At 36.9% G+C, this 23,395-nt stretch overlaps 2 protein-coding genes across 4 annotated transcripts in view; one reads left to right on the plus strand and one right to left on the minus strand.

Annotated features, from left to right (window-relative positions):
- Nucleotides 1–23,395, plus strand: part of LOC131693527 (sodium-dependent transporter bedraggled) — a 346,814-nt gene that overhangs the window by 319,700 nt on the left and 3,719 nt on the right. For both annotated transcript variants that reach the window (XM_058981432.1, XM_058981433.1), the window contains exon 4: nucleotides 21,611–22,445. In XM_058981432.1, the coding sequence (XP_058837415.1) occupies nucleotides 21,611–22,445 (835 nt within the window). The remainder of the gene's footprint in view (nucleotides 1–21,610; nucleotides 22,446–23,395) is intronic.
- LOC131693552 (cytochrome P450 9e2-like) lies at nucleotides 4,011–10,442 on the minus strand. Of its 2 annotated transcripts, none has more exons than XM_058981464.1 (3): nucleotides 6,342–6,688; nucleotides 4,399–5,633; nucleotides 4,011–4,339 (listed from the first exon to the last, which is right to left on the minus strand). In XM_058981464.1, exons 1-3 carry the CDS (start codon nucleotides 6,554–6,556, stop codon nucleotides 4,161–4,163), a joined length of 1,629 nt encoding a protein of 542 aa, XP_058837447.1. In that variant the 5' UTR covers nucleotides 6,557–6,688; the 3' UTR covers nucleotides 4,011–4,160. The 2 variants fall into 2 exon arrangements, with proteins under 2 accessions (XP_058837447.1, XP_058837446.1); XM_058981463.1 differs by lacking the exon at nucleotides 6,342–6,688 and adding an exon at nucleotides 10,285–10,442 and having other exon boundaries at nucleotides 4,012–4,339.

The raw sequence follows: 23,395 nt of genomic DNA on the forward strand, positions 1-23,395 counted from the left end.
ATTCGCAAATTTTTCTGTAAAGTGTCACAGATTTATTTAACAGTTTTTGATCACGGTTCCTTTTCACAAATAACAATTTTTTGGCAATTTTTTTGAAAAATTTGTAGATTTTCTTAAATTTTGCGATATTTCACAATTTTTTACAAATTTCGCACAATTTTTTTCTATTCTAGGTATCACAGACGGCTAGGCATTGTTATTAGGCTACTTATGGCGCACTGCCCGGCCAGATATCATTTGAAAAAGATAAATCGAAGTCAAACAGAAGTCTGTCGGTTTTGTGACTGTGACATAGAGACCTCTCAGCAAACTGTACGACTGTTCAGCACTATTAGTGCGTAGAAAACAATACTAAGTCCTTGTGAAATCTGGTTAGAAAATCCCAACGTGGTAGTTAAATTCATTCTAAGAATTATATCAGACTGGGGTACTTCGCACCATCAGAAAACGACAGTTACCCTCAATAATGGTAACTCGTCGGCCTGAACCGAGGCGATATTAAGCAGGGGTATACCACAATAGATCAACTCAATGGTCGCGGTGGTGCCAAATCCCAACAAAAAAGTCACAGACGGCAGAAAAATTTTATTATTTCTGAAGCACAACTTATAATATGGCATCCCTGATCAAAGTTGTCGAATGTTACGCAGATTGGTGGTAGCGTTGGTAAGAAGAGGTGTGTTCGAAAAAACACAGCTGTTGAGCAAGCGCAGTTTGTGAAACTGTGTTCCAATGGCTCCGACCGTTTTTGACCACAAGACTGGATCTAAGCAGAATGACATTAATATGTTAGCCACAAGTATCCCTTGCGAAAGACACGATAACTTGAAAAATACTCGTTATCAGCGTTTGCTGATATGATAATTTGTTACTATCTTATCAAAAATACTAATGATTAAAATACATCAATTCTACACTTTTTTCTGAATGGGACGAAACTAGCGGTGACACCGATCGAAGAAAATCAACGATGAATATTTTCGGATTGTAGTTTTATTAATGGATAACCTGCTTTAATCATACCTCATATTGAGCTAACAAATTTTACTCATTTGTGAGTAGTTGCACCAAAAGCCCTACTAACTTAGAACTGGTACGCTTTCCACCGGAAATATACCAGAATCTAAAGAAATTTCTCTAACCCGAAAAAAAGCGAATATCCTTAAGGTTTCAACCTGTATAATAGAAAACAAAACAAAATATCGTTATTATCTTATCTAAACTTATCGGCTGCTCTTTTCCAGTATCTGCATATTGGAATAGCATTCTTAGCCATTTTCACTCTTCTTCAGTTTAGTTTCAGATGATATGCCAATATTTGGTTGTGATGAGAATTGGAGTCTTCCGGTCTCAGCTGCAGATTTCCTGCCAGATCAGCTCACTAAATATTATTGTTATATATCTTGGAAGCACCTCCGCGTCATCAAGAATATTGCGTACATCAGTGCTAAAGAGCTTTAAGATGGTTATTGCATTACGCCTCGATAGTGGTGCATCGAGGATACCGAGAGGGCTTATGCGTCTTTTTTGTGTTTTTTCATACTCTGCACCTGCGCATACTAACACTCAATCACTGGGCTGCGTAGATTGACTTTTGCGGTGGGCCGTGTTTGATGAACCTATTCCACAGTTTAATGGCAGTGTTGACGGACGGACGAGGGTAATTGTGCGTCCATTTAACGGTCGGCTTCGTCATCGTGCACGGGCAAATTAAATTGATTTAATAATTAAATAAATTTAATAATTAAATTAATTTAATAAATACATACGTAGAAACTTAGTTGTCGTTTTGTAATGATTGTGGTTTTTAGTACTAGTGTACAATAGTTATGTGCTAGTCGTATGTCAATCTGTGTATGTGTTCGTCTGAGTATTTGTGACAGTTGGGTCAGGGAATGGATGCAGAGCTGGCGTATATACTAGAATAATGGCTAATACTTCCGCTGTTCAATCTGTGCATTCGATTCTATTCACTCGGGAAGGTCGGATTAGATTAATTAAGGTGCAATTAACTTACCGACGCACTTGAATCATCCATTCCCGGTCAGCATAGTATGAAGAAATTCTAACAATGCAATTGTCGTTAATGTCAAAGAAACAACATTTGTTGTATTTAGACGAGTTAAAAGTTTGATTGCATGTTACATGTGTTTTTCTCTTCTTCCTCATTAGTCTATTTCTTTTCTACTTCTATTAGTCTGCTTTTTCGTTACCCATGTATACCAAAATAGCATCGGTCAATTTTTTACGCTTCTAATCAATCACTTTGCATCGTTTTTTCTTTATTGGGCATGTTATGATACCTTTTATTATTATATCTATACTATACTCTATCTATACTCATATACGTACAAGCAAACAAACGCTCGTGTCCTTTGCGATAGCACAAACCTGGTAACAAACGCGACCATGCAATTGCAATCATCTACACACACTTACGCCCGCGATTTCGTCAACATTAAAACACCCTGGTAGTTAAGTAAACTTTGTAGCACTTATAAACTTACAAACGCCCTCTCAAGCATTAACCTACCACTCGCGCGCTCATGAAACGATCACGTCCGGAAGTTCAACCTCGGTCCTAGCAGCCTAGACTCATTTCTTCAGTTGGACCAATAAAAAATGTCGCTTATATCCATTAGACAACATGTTCCATGGCGACATGACCGGGAACTCTAGTGATATGGGGAAACTGACTCTCTTCTACCACCTGTACCATACACTAAAAAATAAGCTTAAGATTCACGATCAGCGCGCGATCATTCAAGACAAACACGTTAACATACAAATGCTTGAGCCCTTCGCGACCATCCACAGTACCTACACCCGCGATTTGGCAAATATGATAACATGCCAGTGATAAGTTGGATGTCTAAGCGCTTATAAATTTTAATACACGGTCTCAAGCGTGAACTCAAAAACTCCCACGCTCGCACGATCATGAATCGGTCACTTCCGGAAGTCTTTATCCTTAGCATCAGCAGACTAGGTCCATACCTTCAATTGGACCAATGAAAAAAAGGAAGCTCTCATAACCACTGTACAACAAGTTTCATAGCGACATGACCGGGAACTCTGGTGATATGGGGTAACTCACTCCTTGTCAGAATGTAAATTGTACATCGAAAACTAAATATCAGAATGACGGTCCGCGTGACCATCTACGAACGCATGCGAATATGTGAATGGCAACACGGTTACAAAATCGAATTTATACACGCGAGCACATGCAACGAACACGTTAACGTACAAACGCTTAAGCCCTTCGCGATCAACAACGTATCAGACAAACTTGATAACACCCCGGTAAAATGATAAATGTTTTAGCACTTACGAAGTTTCGAATGCGGTCTCAAACGCGTACCTACAAACGTCCGTGTTCGCGCGATCATGAATCGGTCACGTTAGGAAATCATTACCATGGTCCGCGCGCGGTCATCCTAGAACACACGCTAATACGCGAAGGGCACACGGTAATAATATAGAATTCATACACGCAAAGTTACACACATGCTAGCACACACGACATACAAACGCACACGCAATGTACCATGCTAACGTACAAATGCTCGAGCCCTTCGCGATGATACACGCGATCGTGAAGTCTCTACGCCCACACATATCTGAACCGTACAATGAATATCGCATTCAGAATCACAGCCCACTACAATTGGCCTTAAGCAGTGTTTTAGTGGGCGACATTGCCTGTCTCGTCTGCATTTGTAGTGTGTGTGTTTTGCTGTACGGTCCAGCTCAGTTGCTTAATAACTTTTTTCATACTTGAACGAAATTAACCAAATTTTCCCAGTTTCTCTTTAAAGTATTTACATACGCTTAGTTAGGCAGTTATCAGCGAGATTTCGGTCGAGATGGAAGAAAATCAGTTGAAATAATTGAAAATTGTCAATGTTACTTGCGTTCGCGAAGGAAATACGTCATTTATGGATGTAGTCTAATGTGTTCTTATAGTATAAAGTATACCACTCGACAACTATGTTGACTTCTCTCGATTTTTTTTCGATGCACATTTTTATTATACAATTTCAAAATACCCTTATATGCCTTTAAATTATTTAAATATAAATATGAATAACAATGTGCTCGAACACATGAAGAAATGAAATATTTTCATTAAATTGTGAACCACAGGAACGTGTACCCTATGGTTTATGCTCAGCCCTGGGTCTGAACTCCAACCAAACTCCTTTCTCCGTTTTGAGTTTTGTGGGTGATTTCTCAAATCTGAGCGGAATCTGGGTCTTCTCATGCACCTCAAAGCTAAAGTTTAACAGCAGATAGTAAACAATTGACTTCATCTCCATTAGAGCAAAACGAGAACCTGCAAGGAAAAATGTTACTTTCACTAACTCAAACAATCTTTACATCAAACGAACTCACCGATGCAATTTCTCGGGCCAAGACCGAACGGCAAATAGGCATTTGGATTAATTTTATCCCGATTCTGCTCGCTAAAGCGCTCCGGGTCGAACCGCTCTGGTTCCGGGTAATACTTCGGATCGTAATGAAGGCCAATTATACTGACGAACACACTCCTTCCTCTTTCGATCGTAAACCGACAACCCTGCCCGTCGTCAACCAAGTAATCCTTCACACACATTCGATCAATCAGTGTGCCGATTGGCCACATACGTAGCGATTCGGAAATCACCATATCCAGATACTTCATCCCTTGCAGCACTTCATAGGTTAACGGTTTCCCACCGAGCTCACGTTCTGTCTTGAGGATTTCCTCATACAACTTGACCTGCACTTCAACGTTTCTCGTTAGTTCGTATACGACCAGAGAAAGGGTCAATGAAACCGTTTCAAACCCAGCGAGAAAAAATATAAAAGCCTGCGCAATCAATTCGTTATCGGTCCAGACACGATTGTGGCTCCTCTTGCCCACCTGGGACTCCTCCACCGTTGCGAACCCTTCAGCCGGTGACTCTTTCTGCTCGTCAGACTGATGAATCAAACTACCCTTCTTGGCCTGCATCAACAGCTCAATCATGTCAGGCCGAAAAATGTTCTGCTCCGTTCTCGTTTTCATCGTATCGGTAATCATACCACGGAAAAACTTGTCGTGTTCCGAACTAATAAAGTCAATATTAAACTTCAGCATCAATTTGGGAACCAATTGATATCCTATCATTTTCAAAGTCGACACCAGCCCCGTCGGATTGAGAACGGATTGTCCCAAAGTGTAGAAAACGTTGTTCTTCTCCTTGAATGAGTCCACCTTGATGCCAAAAGCAGCCGTCGCAATCACATCGTTGGCGAATCGGGAAAACACCTCCTTCATCTCCAGTACCTGAGGTCCCTCCAACCGGGCCCGTTCCCGATAGTACTCAACCATACTCTGTCCGCATTCGGCGATCAGCGTAAACATCTGTCTCATCTTGCTTCCGGTGAAGGCCGGACTGAGCGTGGCACGCATATCGCGCCACTTGTTACCGCGCAGTGCCACCAGCGTGTTCGTCATCAACATGTGCGGATTGTCGATTTCCTGTTCGACCGACAGGGCGGTATGGTCGACGAAGTGGTCGAAATCCTTCACGGCGAGCCGTTTGGCTAGCTCCGGATCGCGAATCATGTAGAACGGATCCGTCATGCTGAAGAAGCCGAAAATTCTGGAAGGGAAGTGCGGATTAGATTTGTTTTTTTTTTCTTAGAATATCTTATATTATACATTATTCATTTATCATTTTGAAACTACAAAAAAATAGTATAAATAACAATGAAAATATCGAAAATATGATTCGCTAGAAAAAATATTATCATCTTGCTCTTTGTTGAGTACTATGGCTCTTCATATGAAAAATTGAAAGTTTCAAACTACTTTGTAATAATTTAGGTAACACGTCAAAGTCAAAATTGCATCCTGGAAAAGCACATTTTTTAAAATCCCTCAAATAATCACATGCAATTTTACGAACTCCCTCCGTTTTTAGGACTCATGACGAACAAACTTATCTAAATTGAAAATCTTTTTGTGTTAAATTGTTTTGAACAAGAACTATGAGCTGCACTTTTCACGTCAATTAGGTTCTACAATGACAAGGTGTTCAACTGATTTTATCATAAATCTGTGATATTTTTGAACGAAAAAATGAGCTCTCTAATATGTTTGTTTGTATTCCTAAAATTTGTTTCTCTTGAAAAAATATTTTTTGTTTTCTAAAACAGACGCCCCCCCCCCCTCAACCGAACCAAGTATCGATATCTTATCAGTAAATAAGTATTTGCAGTACCAAATAATATATACAGACGCGTTTAGGAAACTCGTTCGGTCCAAAAAGCGTTATGCACCGATTGTTCACCGTTCGCAGAATACTCACTTGGCATCGGGGAAGCTTTGATAGAGCAACTTAAAGTGCTCGAGAAAATCGCGCTGTTTGAACACCAACGGTCCGGCACTGCCCAAACCGAACACCGGCTTCAGAAACGGTATCGGTTTATCCGCAAAGTAGTAATACTTTCTGGTCACATAGCGATAGATCAGGACGGCCAGCGTGACACACACCGCTACCGTTATCAAGCTAACTTCCAGCATCGCAGCAGCGTTGTTTGTTTTCGTTACTGGTTCGATTATCTCGCCACTATTCGCTTCGTATACACAATCACGCAGGTATTTGTGTTCACTGTTGTGCGACTGTTGTATGAACCGATGGTATGGCAATAACCGTCTTCACGGATCTGAATCATTACCTCTACTGAATGATGCCGGCCGGCTTGTACGAGTTTTTATATTCTGTGGATAGTAATGCTATCACTGCGATTCCCCTCAAACACGGTGAGATATTTGGGCAGAAATTTCCTTTTTTGGCAATTATTTTGCAGAAAATAAACTTGACTGCCGATTCAATGTAACCGTTTCATAAACTGTCTGCTCCCGAGAACGGAGTTTTTTTTCAATAATCGTTTTCCCTAAAACAGTTTGAATATGTTCTAAATTACAAATTATTTCATCACTTTGCTTGAGCTTTACTCAGTTATTCTAATATTCAATACATTCATGTATTAGGACCATAGTTTTGCTATTTAACTTATGTTTTTGCTTGAAGCTGACTCTAATTCATTTTCGGACCTAACTGTTGTCAAACCGTTTATTTGAAACCAGTTTATGCGCCATTAAATTGAAATTCGGATTGGGTTCTAAACTGAAATTCATTTCGAGCTCACTCATACCACTGCTGTTTCATCGAAACCGTGTTGTTGGAAGCAACTAATCTGCATTCGTTTTTAGGTCCTCGAGCTAAAATAACATTATTATATTCATTTCATTCACAACAAACAAAAATAAACGTCACACTCGCGCTGTTGTGATTTAAATGGGCGCGTAATTTGACGCGGTGGTGCATAGCTGAAAAGACTCAATTAAGAAAAGATTTTCAATAGAAAAGCAGGTAAAATTTTAGCCATATTGACTTCCAATAACTAGTTTTATTGCATCATTCCGGTAAATCATCGTTTGATCTCCGAAAATCATGGTCCGAAGTTGTATTAAGGGGTTACACCACTGTAGAATTTAAAAAAAATCGATTTTCTACTTAATAGTTTAAAAGTGCTAGAATCAAAATATCGAAAAACCCGTACATCGCTTGCCATTGACATACACGGTAAATCGAGACTACCCATTTTATGACTATGTTTCACACATTTTTGAGAATACCATTTATACGTCAAAAAGTGATTAGATTTTACTTATGAACGAAGAGTATGTTTTACGCATTTTTGAGAATGTCAACGAGGCCATTTTCAAATAAAAGTTCGTGTTGCAAACAGCATTTCTTTTTTACTTCCGCGATTACTTGTCACAGGCAAAGAAATTTGGACGAAACTTCTAAACTTCAATATAAATCATATAATGCTATGGTACGTATGCTTGTTTCTTGTTAATTTCTTTAAAATATCAAGTTTCTTAATTTTTTTAGATTAGAATCCCAGTTATGATCAAGTTTTATGTTGCAAAGTTGGAAATAACAGCTCTCGACTCTCAGTCAATCAACTACTCTACAAAATGCGTGAGTCGATTACGGCACATTACCTATAAATGTATTTAAATAAATTAGATAAATAAAAGTCAATATATTTTTTTACTTCTCGGAAAGAAATTGAAAAACAAAAATTGTACAGTATTTACACATTACTGACTTCTTCTAAGAAGTAAAAATAGGTGTTTTTACTTTTTCAAGAAACTAAAAACTATACATTTTGCTTTGCAGGTATGAGTATATGTAAAGGGTATTTTTCGGCTTATCAGTCGTGAATTAGACAGCAAAAACAACTATATTGTTTTTACTTCCAACGTTTCGATGGCTTTATTCCACCTTTATCAAGGATTAAAATTTTTGTTGTATTTGTTTTGTATGAGTATAAATTACCCATTTTATACTTCGTCGAAAGAGTCAAAACTATGCATTTTTTACTTTGTTGTGTGGTGTAGAAAGTATGCAGATTCTGACGTATATTCTGTTTACTCAAAAGAGAGTAAAAACAATATATTCATTTTATGGGTAGTCCCAGTTTCCCACCAAAATGTGTACTTCATAGTTATAATAAGGTTTGTTGTGATTACCGTGAAGGAATCAGAAAAACTTTAGTTTTTGGTTCTAGGTCAAAAATTACGGAAGATAGATTTCCGGCCGTGGACCCCTTCCAAACAAACGCGCATGGGAGAAAGTACTGCACAGCCGCCATCTTGTGATGAAATCGCTCAAAAAAAATATTTTGTGCGATTCCATACTTATATTTTAAATCGTATTTAACAAGATCTCGATTCTCCTCTTTATTGCATTAAGAAAAAATCTCGAAATATGCCTACTTTTTCGTGCTCTACAGTGGTGTAACCCCTTAAATACTCTTCGTTGGAAAATACCTTTATTTCGAATCGAAGTACGTTTTAATGATAGTCCCCCCAAATTAAGACTTCACCCTTCTTTTACTCTACAATTTCGTCCCCTTCAGGAAGTGTACAATAACGTTCTAAAGAGTAATTAATTGCATAATTACTGGCGATTTCGCAACTTAGCTTGGTGACGTCATGAAAAAAATCAAAATGACTCAAACCAATTTTCTCCTTGGGAAACAATTTTAAATATAGCTATAGATTAGCTTGCTTAGTTGAAAACAAGGCTCATCAGCGAAAAGCTCTTCTTCACTTGCGGGTCATCGTAAGTAAGAAGTCGGTTAGTGAAATGAAATACCATGCTTTGTAGTATAGATCACGAAAAAATGGCAAATATTTAGTCAAAAAATAGTTTATTTTTAGTAAAAAGTATATATAACTTTCTACCGAATGAAGGTAAAGGTTCAGTATATTGAGGCAAACTGTTCTCCTTCAAAATATCTGACAGTATTTCTAAAGTCATCTTAATGAAAAATCGAAACTGCACAAGTTATATAAATAAAACCATTTTTTTAAGATATACCTTAATTTTTTGGCGAATTTATTGTAAAATCAAAAGTACAAGACATAGAGTTCAAGTGTCTGAAACAAAGTTTTGTAAAATTTCATTTTCTTCAATTTTCTGGAAGACTACGACACTCTATCTCGAACCATTAAAAAGCTGATTTTCTAATTTTAATAAATTTAAAACCACCCTACCCACTATTTAAAATAATTGAAAAGTCTTGTAAAATACAAAATATTATCATTAAAACGAAACTACATCTTTTGTATTGTCTACCGTGAAAGTAATGTAAACGTATTACCAAGATACATTTCATGAAGTTTTAGTTTAAGTTTTAATATAACTTTTGCAGTTTTCATTATTTTTTATGCTTAAGATGTTTTTCAAAGTTTTTGAATATAAGATGTGAGATATGATCACTAATTATATCAAAAATTGATTTTTTGAAAACAATTTTGTGAAATTTTAAAAATTATTGCTTTTGCCATTTTTTGCTCAATTATACCTTGAATCATGAGCTTATATATAGTTGAAAAATAATTATCGTTTGTTTTCCCCTGGAATGATATTGGTATGCCAATAACCCCATTTTTGACGAAAAAGTTTTTACTGTCTTCATTTTATTTTTGTCGAAAAAGTTTACCGTTTTCATTTTATGCCTTTTGTTCGCGTTGTATTTATTATGTTTTTTTTTCATTTTAATATTCTGATTAATATTTTTTATTCAGTCATTTTTTATTCATTTCATCGCAATTATTGCTTTGACACAAATTAATATTCTAATATTAATATTCTGGGGTAACCCGAGGCTATTCGGATTTACCAAAGCAAATCACCCGTTTAGGTGGATAGATGTGAAAAAATTTACCGATCAAAGTTCCATGGCAGCGCTAGGCGACGATTTGCAAAACTCGTTATTCCATCCTTTTACAATGTAGGTGTAATTCGGAGCTCCATACGGGGCCGTCATTTTTCTTTTATTTTTTACAATGGGATGTTTACCTATAATTTTTTTTGGATAAACTCCTAAGAAGCAAAAAAAATATAATCTGGTTAGTTACATCTGTCGATTGGTGCATCATGTATTTTCGTTGCTGTGGCGTGTGCATAGCCGCAAGTCGCTGGACGGTGCATGATGAAATAGAGGGTCTGAATAGCCCCGCAAGCTCATTTCACAAAAAAACTAAAATAGGAGCCTCATACTTTCCAATATACTCACCTGTTATTTTTATTCACTCTCATTTGTTGCTTTAATCACGGTTTTACACTTATAATGATTTTTGTTTTGAGGATGGCAAATAAATGAAATACGTTGTATTCCATTCTAAAAAAAACTGCCAAAATTAATCTTTTAGAATAGCGGCCCCACGAATATGTACGACAGTCGAGTCTTACGATGTGCTGAGAAATCGAGGGTGTCTGAATTACTCCCACGGGCTTAATAGCCCCTGGGTTCCCTATTAATAGGGTTCCCCTATTAATTTTGCAACTGTTTAAATATCGCTTGAAATAAATATTTTAATCATTTAAATTGTTTCATTGTGTTTTTCTTTTAATTTATTTTGTTACTTATTTTATTGATTTTTTTTATTCTTATTATTTATTTTATGTTTTATTCATTTTATTTTTTATACCTTATCTATTTCATTTTATTCAGTCCATTAATGTAAATCTTTTCATCCATTTTATTCCATTCCATTATTTCATTAATTTTATTGATTTTATTTATTTTATTAATTTTTCATTTTATTTATTTTTTTTACGTATTATTCTACTAATTTTATATTACGTATTATTCTATTAATTTTATTAATTTAACTATGATAATTTTATTTCTTTTCCAGTTTACACATTTTATTCAGTTTCTTCGTTTTATAATTTTTGTGGATTCTATTCAATCATTTCTTCTATTCATTTCATCCAATTAGTTAGTTTGACTCAATTTAATGTATTCTATTAATTTTGTAACTTTTTCATATTATCTAATTTTTTACCCAAATAAGCTAAGTTGATTTATTTATTCTATCGATTCTACTCATTTTATGAATTGGGTAACTTTTCATCAATTTATTGCTTAAATATTTTCAAAATTTAATTTGTTTTATTGATTTTCTATGATTTATTCAGTTTATTCATGCAGAACTTCATTGTTCATCCCACTTTTAGTTGAGTGCCTACTTCGCATGAGTTCAGTAAACTAATCAATGATCCAACAGTGATATGTGTAAGAAATATCTTATTTCACTGCCCAAGTAGCACGCTTGGTTACTGTATAGTATTTGTAACTCTCTTTGTAACATCTATGTTATGGAAAAAGCGCACTTTGTTTGTATGTTGTGCAACATGTTCCTAAATGCAGCAAAATAATGAAAACAATAGCTGTGCCATTTGTCGAGCACTGGGTAGTTGGACAGTTCTGTTTTAGGGTGGAATGGCAAACAAAGAGGCATTTGCAACTTGTTAGACTGTTTGTGCAAGTTAGCAAAGTTTTTGATTAGTTACACAACTGTTATTGATGTTTGCATACTTAACACTATTGGCCAGCTCTATAGTTCCATAGTTGCACAATCAGTTTAAAAACCCGTGGAAATTCTTTTCAAATATATCCAACAATAAAAAATATTGTGTAGCAGTTGTGCAACATTTAAAACTTTCAACAAGTTGCAATTGCTACTTGGGTGTTAGGTGGAATACGTAGATTTTTACATATTGTATTTCCGAAGTTTGGGCGTATTGCAATGGACGCACTTAAGACAGATGTCTTCCTTTTAAGTTGTTTGTAATTGGTTTGCAATTTTTTTGTTTTAATTAAAAAGGTTTAATTTAGCCTTATGCACGAGGCTAAGAATCGAATAAATATGAGCTGCGTACAAATGATTTGTTTTCTATGTCCTTAGTTCATTTAAAGCAGAGTTACGTATAATCAAATTCTTTGAATGAAAATTGATAATATTCAGCCGCATTCATTTTCAATATTCAGTGACGAAGCTGAAAAAATCAAACGAACAAACCGCCCATTCATCCATGCAGATTTGCATTCGTCTTCGATTATTACACGAAGCGAACGTGCAGCAACGAATCAAACGCATCAAAGTAGGGCCTGGCACAATGTAAGCGATTATAATTGTTGTTTTATATGCTTTACCAGCATTTGAAAACATTTACCTAGATTATTAGTGAAATGAATATTATCGTACGATATTCAACTGAATGAATGAGGATGGATTTTTGAATGAATATTTTTACTGTTCACCACGAGTCGCATCAGGTTCATTTCCAACCGTCGAAAAAGAGCTTCTTTTGACGTAGGACTACGTCTTTGTTTTCGCTATGTGGGTGCACTTTGCAAATTCTGCAAAAATGGTATGTAACGAAAAGTGGTCCAATTTTAAACGCATATAATTCAGCCATCTCACGATAAATCTTCAAATTTTTTGCACATATCGCCCCGAAATACTTCTAAGAATAGATTCCAATAGATAAACCCAAAGATTTTTGATATCACGGCATTAAAAATTTAAATAATGTACAACCTAGTCAAAATATCGCACATTTACACACAGAAGATAGCGCTTCCCAAGTCCGGCACGACAGATTTGTGTGCCTAGCGCGCTACACTTGTAATAATGACATCATCATCGACTATTTAAAGAACGGATTTGGCCGCAAAAGCTCAGTTGCCTGTTCAACGGCAGGTGGAGCAGATCACTGCGCTGTGTGTTTTCACAGCCAGTGTAGCTGAGTTAGAAGTTCGTTACACTGGCTGTGGAGGTACGCTACCCAGTGACTGCGACTGAGCTTGTCCGTTCAAACACAGGCTATCTTGTGTTTTGTGCTCGTTTCCAGTACACTTTTATGTACAATCTCGAACACAATTATTCGTTCACAAAATCGCTTGTACATTTGAGCTCCATTTACAAACACGGCTAACATAGTGTCGTGGTATTGGTTGTCTCTTTCGCTCTACGCTCTATAATCAGCATTGACTCATTTTGCTTTGTGCGCTTGGGTTCAATGTTTGAAGCGAATGTATAGGTAGGTATATCTAATTTGTTATTGAAACGTACACGCCGCAAAAACTGCTTCCTAAATGCCGCAATAAGGTTGCCAGTAAATTTTTGGATTGACTAACACTTGTATTTGCTTTTTGCGCTTGAAAATCAGTAATGTAGTTTTTTGGAACCAACATGTGTTATCATTCAGCCCTTCGTTATGCAAAATCACGATATTATGACGGATGGGAAAAGCGCGACGTTCCACGGAGCGCGGCCGTTACTTTCAATCGGAAAAAGGACTTTAATTTAAATTTCACGTGACATTTTTTTTTTGGCTTACAAAATATCCTCTGTGTATGCAATGCACATGCACAGCATTGCGCTTGCAGACATACAGGGCATTCTGTACTTAAAAATCATTGTCACTAGGTGTTCATTTTACCACCACAATATGTTCGTTTTACCCACCCACGAAAAGTTCTTACAATTTTTAAAAGCTGGTCTTGTGCTATGAAGATTTAGTTTCAGATATTAGTTCGGTCACGGTTTTCTGGCTTCTTTCTTCAGTTTTTCTCAAATAAGTTTAATTGGATTTCGATCACCTACTACAAATGAAATGACCTGATAACCAAGAAGGTTTGATTCAATATGTAGCATTCGATGTTGATTGGTTGTGCTTAAACTATACGTAAGAAATATATTTGATTATTACTCTAAATGCACTAAGAAAATAAATATTTTACATTAAGCAGTATAGTCCTACGTCTACAATTCGTACAACCCTGTAGAGCAGCCCCTTGTAGTTTTTAACTCGGATCTAGAGTAGTTTTTGTGTTCTTCAAATGACAAAAGGGATGAAGAAAGTCGATTCACTAGATTTTTCGTAACCAGTTTCATAACCCACGGTCTCGAAAAAACGCCATTCAAAGTTTACGGTCAAGCAAAAAGAATCTTACTGAAGTGTGACATAAATAATCAGACGACAATACAGGTTTTTCAAACTTTGGAATAATGTTCTAAGAGCAACTGCGCATCTATTAAAACAATAGCAAAATCGAGTTTTCGAAACATCTAAAGGTTCCCGAAAGTTTGCTAAATAGTAGCCCATTTTCGTATTGTGTTTCAAATGATATTTCGCGACTGCAGGATCAGTTCGGCAAAAATCTTCAGTGGTGAAGAATGTTGGAAAACCATCTTTCAAACTTTCTTTTAATTTCATGAACCATGTACTTATTAATTTGCCAAAAAATACGAAAACGGATCATGTTTTTCATATTTTTTTTGGCATATAATAAGTACATGGTTCATGAAAGTTTTTGGTTCAAAAAGTCACGTTAAACTCCCAGGGCTCTAAAATTCGCGGTTTCCTTAAACGATAGGTACTTCATGATGTTTGTAGCGAGCTGAGAATGAACGATTTGGGTTACAACAAGTAACAGCGCTAGATAGAGTTTTGAAATCTTTTTGTTATGTGTTTCTGATCGAGATGACACCTTAAAGCTATTAGCTTTTTCGAAACTTGTTAACTTTTCAGGTAACGTTGAAATCGAAACCATTCTACTTCATTTAATAAAGTTTTTCAGTGGAATATGATCACCGGAAAAAAATTGAAAAGTCATTCGACATAAACAGGGTAAAGTCTTCGTTTCTTCCATACATGCTTCCAAAAAATCAATATGAATTCATCCTATCATCAGATAGTACTGGTCGCAGTGACAACGTTTCCTCCAACATGAATAAATCTCTCAAATTTGGCAGAATTTTTTCATTATAAATTCTATTCAACAGACTTTCAGTCTTTAGCTGAGTTATTTCCACATGGTGCCGGGTTTCTGGAGTGTATTGCGAAATTACAAATTATGCACCACACTAGCAGACGTGTGTTTCAAGAATATAAACACCAGCCATAGGTAATAGTTGCCAATTTAAACTACTCCCCGTGATGGAAACTCAACTACGAAGTGATAAAGCAATCAAAAGCGCGAAAGATTTTACTTAGGCAATGAGTCATTTCCGTTTTTATTTTGTTCGCCTGCCTAACAACGTTTCATTGCTTCACGATTTGATTCGTTGGATGTGGGGAGGTAACGTTGAATCCGATATTTCAGTAAGCTTTACTGTGTGTGGTGAATTCGCTTTTGCTACTTTTGATACATATACATATGCTCAAAGACACCGTGTGTACCGATAAGCTATCACGCTCGCTTATTCTGTTGTGTTTTCGGCCCTTTTAAGGATTGAGTTAGTTTACTATCGCGGCTATGATACATTGCACGAAGAGAGGTCAGTACCGCCTTTCCTCATAGCCACAAGACCGGTATAAATATTGACATTTTTTGAATTCTTCTAAATTGAATGGTGAACCATACCTTATGCCATATATGAGCTCATTCCATTACATCTACTCACAAGAACTTTCATGTTCATATGGTAATATGTATGGACGAATTTTGCCAATTCGTGTGTACTATATAGAATAGGCATAGGCATCTTCAGCCCATCAGAACTCATCCCTGGTGAAATACATCTAATTCGTGATTTATGAGTAAATAGATAGAGATTACCAACGAATTTCGTAGGCACTACGTAGGAAATTGCGAATAATATTTCGTCATGTGTTTTCATTGCGAATACATTTCGGAACACAACTCTCGTAAATAAATTGATTCCCTCTCTTGAATATGAATAACGCAAAATTTGCTAGTTGGAAACAGAGGGCATACTTCATCCCCTGTATACTAATTTTAAGAATATCTCAGAGACTTTATCGGTAGGGCATTGCAAAAAAACTTTTTTTTGAATTCTCAAAGGCCCCCCTCCCATATTGTGACAAATGTCGAAGTAAGCTTAGATGCCAAATTTCAGATCATTTGGACAATTTTAGTCCCCCGCCCACTTCGCTTGAAATTCTTGAAATTGTACTATGGGAAAATATAGAGGAAACATACACTAAATGCTATAATTTTTGAAGTAGCTATCAGAAAATTACAATTTATACCTCTTTTTAAAGGAAATGACCTAAGTTATTGAAAGGAGATATTCCTCTATCTAGAAAAATAGGGGAAAGTGGGGTACTGGGTCATTTTGGCCCCAAAATCTCCTATTTTTCATAATTTTTCTGCTTTGTGATGCAAATCATACATATTTTGGAGTTTTTCTAATGTAAACAAATCTCAGAAATCGAACGGAACCTTTTTGACCCGTGTCCGAATACGGGAAGTTAGGGTTATAGGACCTTTTGTCATTAATATTAAATTTTATAATTTTTTCGTGTATATATTTCTATTATTCTTCAATCAATTTTCATGAAATGTAGCTTGTTGAACGCGGAAAATTCTTATGAATACAACAAAAATAAATTCGTTAGCGGTAAAATTCAGAAACATCAAATTGTTGGACTTTAACTCTACAAATCACATTTTTTTCGTTAAATGTCCTAATACCTCAACTTCCCCTATTTTTCCAGGATGGAAACTTTTCTCATGCGATTCTCAAGCGTAATTTACAATAAAAGTAGAAAATTTAATAAGAATTTTGTTGTTAAACGGAGTTAATATGTGCAATTTTATGATAAAAATGTGAAATCGAGACTATATATCAGATAATTTGATGTTTCTGAATTTTACCGATAACGAATCTATTTTTATTGTGTTTCTAAGGATTTTTAACGTTTAACAAGGTACATTTTATGAGAATTGATTGAAGAATAATGGAGATATATGCACGAGAAAATGATAAAATTTAATATTAATGACAAAAGGCCCTATAACCCCAACTTCCCGTATTCGGACAAAAGTCAAAAAGGTTCCGTTCGATTTCTGAGATTTTTTCACATTAGAAAAACTCCAAAATATGTATGATTTGCATCACGGAGCAGAAAAATTATTAAAAATAGGGAATTTTGAGGCCAAAATAACCCAGTACCATTGGGGGTGGGCGTAGCGTATTGGTAAATCGATTGCCTTGTACGCAGCGCACCTGGGTTTGAGTCCCGACCCCGCACATAGTATTAGAAATTTTTCATAAAAGATTTTTCTAACCCGAAGAGGCGAATGACCTTAAGGTTAAAACCTCTATAATCAAAATAAAAAAACAACCCAGTACCCCACTTTTCCCTATTTGTCTAGAAACAGGAATATCTTCCTTCAAATACTAAGGTTATTTACTTTAAAAAGAGGTATAAATTGTAATTTTCTGATTGCTACTTCAAAAGTTATAGCATTTAATATATTTTTACCTCCATATTTTCTCATATTACCAATTTCAAAAATTTGAAGCGGAGTGGGCGGGGGTCTAAAATTGTCCAAATGATGTGAATTTTGGCATCTGAGCTTACTTTGACATTTGTCACAATATGAGAGGGGGGGGGGGGCTATTGAGAATGCAAAAAAAAATTTTTTTGCAATGCCCTATTTACCGGATAGCAGTAGAATACAAATGCTTTGGCCTGTTTGTTAATACTCTCTATCCCGTGATTCTTAACTACTTCAATCACATGTTGTTCAAACACTGAAAAAAATCCGTTCATAGTCACGAAAAAAGACGCGACCTGAACGATTTACGAAAATCGTGATTAGGTTCCGGAAATTATGAATAATAAACCTCGTATTCATGAAACTATTTTCAAAAAAATAGAACGCTCCAAAAATATATTAACTAGCTAAAACCAAACCAAACCGAAATATATTGGCTTGAGCTTGTGCGAATACCCCTGGATGCTACTCCGTTATCGATCTGGACTAGCTGAAGGTGCACAGGGAATCAGTAGATAACTATCTTTGGTTTTGGTTTTAAACTGTGAAGTCCCGTTCCAATTTTTTTCAAAAATTTCTTCGCGATGATTTTGTTGGAACCCTAAATCCCTGCCTTCTTTTTATTTGTTCTGCTCCCAAGCCTATTTCGTTGGGAAAAATTCGATCAAAAATGTCCATTTTCAACTAAAAGATGAAAAGATTTTTCAAAAATTTCACAAAACTTTAGTTTTAAAGTCCCGTTTCATTTTTTTTCAAAAATTTCTTCACGATGATTTAGTTGGAACCCTAAATCCCTGCCATCTTTATATTTTTTCTGCCCCCAAGCCCAGTTCGCTGGGATTTTTTTGTTTGCAATCATAGGACATTAAACTTTTCGATTTTCGAATCATTTTTTCGAACATTTCCAAGTCCTTGGAATTAAAAAAAATAAGATTCTTTTTAGCGGTTTTCGTTTGTTTTGACACTAGATGCTGATGTTTCATGCTATTTTTAGACATATTTCGAAAAAAACAATTTCGATTTTCAACATTTCATGTACTACCCTTTGGATTTTTTCTTATATTATGAAATCAACATTCAAACGCCGCACACCCTTAATGATGTCCGATTGAGCTAAAAATTTGCATAGATTACTTTTTCGATGTATTTATGTAAGACTTTATGCGAAAATTTATGATCGCCATTTTCATTGATATCTACCCTTTAGAACCACCCTAGTTCTCTATACAAACTTTGGTTTTAATTAGTGAAGCCCCGTTCCAATTTTTTCAAAACTTTCTTCACCAGGAGTTTCCTGGGACTGCAAACTTTCGCCATTTTTTATTTCGTTCTGCTACCCGATTGTGTGTTGAACAGTGTAATTAAGCTTGGGAGTAGCGAAACATCTTTCAATGTGCAACTCCTGGTAATCCTGAAGTGTTTATTGATCAATACCGGCGCCGGCCAAGCCCGAACGTAGATCGCGGAGGGAAAGAAAAGGAATGTTAGTTAGATACTTGTTTTTGCAAGAGACTACTGCGTACTCCACAAGTATCACGGGAGGAGGATATTTGTTAGTAACTAGATATCGACCCATCAACTCATGGACCGGGAACCAACGGCTTTACTTCCCTTCCGAAATTTTTTGTCGGCGACAGGCACGTAGCTAGAGGGGGGGGGGGGCTGGAGGGCTAAAGGCTCCCACCCATTATAAGGCACAAATCCCCGACTATGTACGGGGAACGTGCCATTTGAGCCAATATATTCTGATTGGTGTGAACAAATCATTGAGAAATATTTAAAGAAGACAACAACCAGAAACAACGGTCTCGAAACTTAGTGTGGTTTATGGTTCTGCCTGAGTCAGTGCAAAGTGAATGACAAAAATAGTTACTTTTATATTGAGTGCCTTGTCTGAAGAACAAGGGAAACTGTTACTATACTTCTTGCCCTAGTAATCTGTCGAGATGAGTAAGTCGCAGAAGCAAGAAGTGGTACCGCGGCCAAATACTATGGTTACTCGCAACCGAGTATTCGTGATGAGGAAAATTTTCTGAAGGTGAAAATGGAGGTTAGACTTACGATAGTTACCTTCATCGAATTCTATCATCTCAGGCATTCAGTGCTCATCGCGTTCAACAAATTGGCCCAGGCTAAACCATTCATTTTGAATAATTTATAACACTTAGTTGTGTGTGACAATGCTTTAATTAAGAGCTTGATATATATGGACGGTGAGAAAATCAATGTTCGGTTACAAAATCGGATACCGCTTACTTGCAGATACATGTCTCATTTGGAAGAAATGCAGTACAAAACATAATGCGATAGTACAGCCACACATCGTATTCTTTGCAAATATCAAGGACAATCTATTACGTTCTAGTTCTGTAAAAAACGCCATGGTTATGGTTTACCCTGATCAGAAACCGCTGAACACCAAAAATATTAAATTTGTGGCACCTATTCAGGTAATATTGACAACGGCAACAGCTGCGTCAAGTATCTCAAAACCTACAGCCAGTAAATCATTGAGGAAATTCACACTCGTAAAGGCAACAAGCAAGGAAGAACTCATCTGTTCGCGAACATAAAGGCGGTTTAACAAAGTTTTAACTGCACCCAATTTGAATTTCTGTATTAGGTCTGTGCACTCTGTACTCTTAGTATAAATACTAGCTGTTACATTCAAGCGTACTAGGCTAAACAAATTTCAATTTACTTAGAACGATGTAGACAACAGTTTTTGTTTTTGCGTCATTTTATGCGTTAAAATGACGCAAAAACAAAAACTGTTTTCTCGGCTATATCATTTTTATTGACATTTAATTTCATTGCCATGCGAGGAAGTCGCTCCGTATTAAAACGCTGCGACTAAAATGTTGTGACTGGTTGAATCTATAAGTCCAATAAATTCAATTTCATATCTTTGGTAGAGCAGAATGCGGTTAAATAGGTATTAGGGTAGTTAAGTAAGGAGGCAAACAGTGATAATAAATATCTCAAGCCTTGAGCGCAGTCCACTGGACCTAAAAATAGATAAAGAGAGAGATTTGTGTCCAATCGATGAGAGGGAGAGGTGACGATCTACTTATAGGAGACGTTGGGGGTCGATAGGTCAATTGGGAGGAATTGGAGGCTGCGGCGGTGATCACGATACTGTTGGGAATATGTGATGACATCATCACAGTTCCTCGATAGCGGAGTGGTTAACGCACCCAACTAGAGACTGGGAGATCGCAGGTTCGATTCCTGCTTGAGGACATATCTTTTCTCAGTGTTTCCAATAAAAAGGTGAATTTTCACCGTTTCTTTATTCTCGCCGTTCCGGTCATTCTTTCTCTATCTGTTTTCCAGTGGACACGTTAATAAAAATCCTTGAAAAGGAAAAAACAAAGACTCACGTCAAAACAAGGAATGGTGTTTAACCGCTTATTGTATCGTCCGGACGTTATAGCCATTATGTTGCTCGATTGGCAGGCGAGCGACGAATGATTCAAATGAACACACGGTACTTATATTTATAACTTCACGTAATTTATTAAACCTCTCAAGTTCCACATCCCCAATATTGACAGCTCTGGCTAACCAACAAACGATCTGCGTTTGACGGGCAACTGCAATCATGCTGCAGCTGCTACGGCGTTAAAAAGCAAACTGATAGATTATGGACCATACTTTATAGGTACGTCGCAGTTCATTTGACGACAAATGTGCCACGCTAACAACTTTAGCTCGTTCTGTCGAATGATTTTTAAATATTTATAGATTTATGATTAAAATTAGGACCTTTGAGGTAAAATAAATGACGCTTCCCAAATTCGTCAAAATTAAGGACATGTCTTTTAAAATAAGGACGATTGATAACTCTAACTTAATGCACTCTTCAAATTTTCGATAACGATTCTACAATACACAATGCATAATCAGAATAGTAATGCATGATTCTTTTTCGTTTTTTTTTCAGAACAACCCACAAGAATCGAACGACGGCCCGCACCCCGACGCACCTCGACATGGCTTCGCAATTCCATGCGCAAAACTCGTCCCATCACAATGCCACTTCAACTCGAACCGGCACGAACCGAAGTTGATAACAACAGTACTAATCTTATCCCAGATGACACCAATTCTTCAGCCCTGCAGCCCTTTCCGGAATCCTTTCCCAGCAGCAGCAGCACCGTTTGCGACCAGCTTGCTCTCGAAGATCACAACGACCTAAGTTCCATCACAACACTTTCCTTTGCCGAACTTGCGGAACTGGACGAACCGAGAATCATTCCTAGCACAATCGATCGTGATCAATTCCAGACCAACCATGCAATCCGTCAGACTGACCAACTGGTTTCAGCTCCCAGCAGTGTATCTATTCCCTACCGAACGACCGAGCAAACTGCCCCTCTGGAAGTGGAAGTTCTCCATAGTCCTACGGAAGCGAATCGACCCCGCCAAACGGGACGCCGCTCGGAAGAGCGACCGCGCGTTGTATCCATCACGGCCGAGAGGGACCTCGCAACGAATCAACTTATTATCCGAACCAATAGCGTCCCAGCGACTGTTTCACATTACCGCAACAGTAACATATCATCGACGACATCACCTCATCCTGCAGATGGAAATTTCATTCAACAGCAGGAGCACCAGCAGCAGCAACATCACAATCATCAGATAAATCATCATCACCGATACCGAGAAATGGGATCAGAAACCAGTTCGATTGGATCTTCCAGAAATCCTAGCCCGGTGTCGTTGCTGTCAACGGCAACGTTCAGCTCGATTGCGTCCGGAGTGGAACCTGAATGGTAGGTGAAATTAAAGTATGTTTAAGTGTTGAAAAAGAAAATTAAATGTTCCTCAAAAGATTGATTGAGTGCGTTGAGCTACATGTCCATTGAAGAAACGTCAATGATCTCGAAGTGTTCACTACACTTAATAAATAAATATTGAACAGTCAATTCCAACAATTCCAACCAATAATATTGAACAATTTATTTTGAAAAAGAATAAGCTCATAATCGTCTTGCTCAAGGTGCTTTGAGTTATAAGGTGATTCGTCTTTGGCAGTAACTAGGTGAGGAGTGAGGTAAGCGTGCAGCATACTGCGGGGAAGAAAAATGACAGCGAACAACTTTGTTTACCGCCTGAAAACATATGGAGAGAAATAGTAAACAATGTTGTTAGCTGTCGTTTCTAAAACCAACATGGCTGATCGGCGTTTTTGAGGATTGTATCACCTGAGAATAAAAATTCTTTGGTCTTGCTATTCCATCAGTTGCAATCCACGGTGTGACCTTGTTTAACCATTCGGTTCCCAGGACAACCGAATCAACAAGAATTGTTCTGTCACGATGTAGAAGCAAAATCCGCATGTTGCATTGCATACAGAAATGAGGGACAGTCGTATAAAATGATTCACTAGTAAAAGTGAATCTTTTCGTATAAAAGATATGATTATTTCACACGATTTTTTTTTAAATTAAACGATACCTGTTTTTCTTCATTTGCAATTGCCAATATTGTTCGGCATGACAAAATGGGCCATACGCCGGTAATTTATAAATTATTAGTACGCTATAATTCATATTTATCTGAAAAAGAAAACCATGTTCGCGGAGCGCCTTATCCACTAAAACCAAATGAACCAGAAGTCGATTTTGAACTCGTTGAACGTTGCTTGAATGGCACATAGCGGAAAAATGTTTGCGCCTGGTGGCTATGCAACGCAGCTAACATCAGCTGCCATACGAAGCTC

This window comes from Topomyia yanbarensis, chromosome 3 (genome assembly GCF_030247195.1).
Source record: "Topomyia yanbarensis strain Yona2022 chromosome 3, ASM3024719v1, whole genome shotgun sequence".
NCBI classification, from domain to species: Eukaryota; Metazoa; Arthropoda; class Insecta; order Diptera; family Culicidae; genus Topomyia; species Topomyia yanbarensis.

Bases quoted from the DNA above. Each gene is read 5' to 3' on its own strand.
- LOC131693552 (XM_058981464.1), bottom strand. From the start codon at position 6,556: ATGCTGGAAGTTAGCTTGATAACGGTAGCGGTGTGTGTCACGCTGGCC. The intron at 5,634-6,341 runs GTGAGTATTCTG...CTTCCCTTCCAG, and splicing joins CAAAGCTTCCCCGATGCCAA to AATTTTCGGCTTCTTCAGCA. The intron at 4,340-4,398 runs GTGAGTTCGTTT...TTTTCCTTGCAG, and splicing joins TGGCCCGAGAAATTGCATCG to GTTCTCGTTTTGCTCTAATG.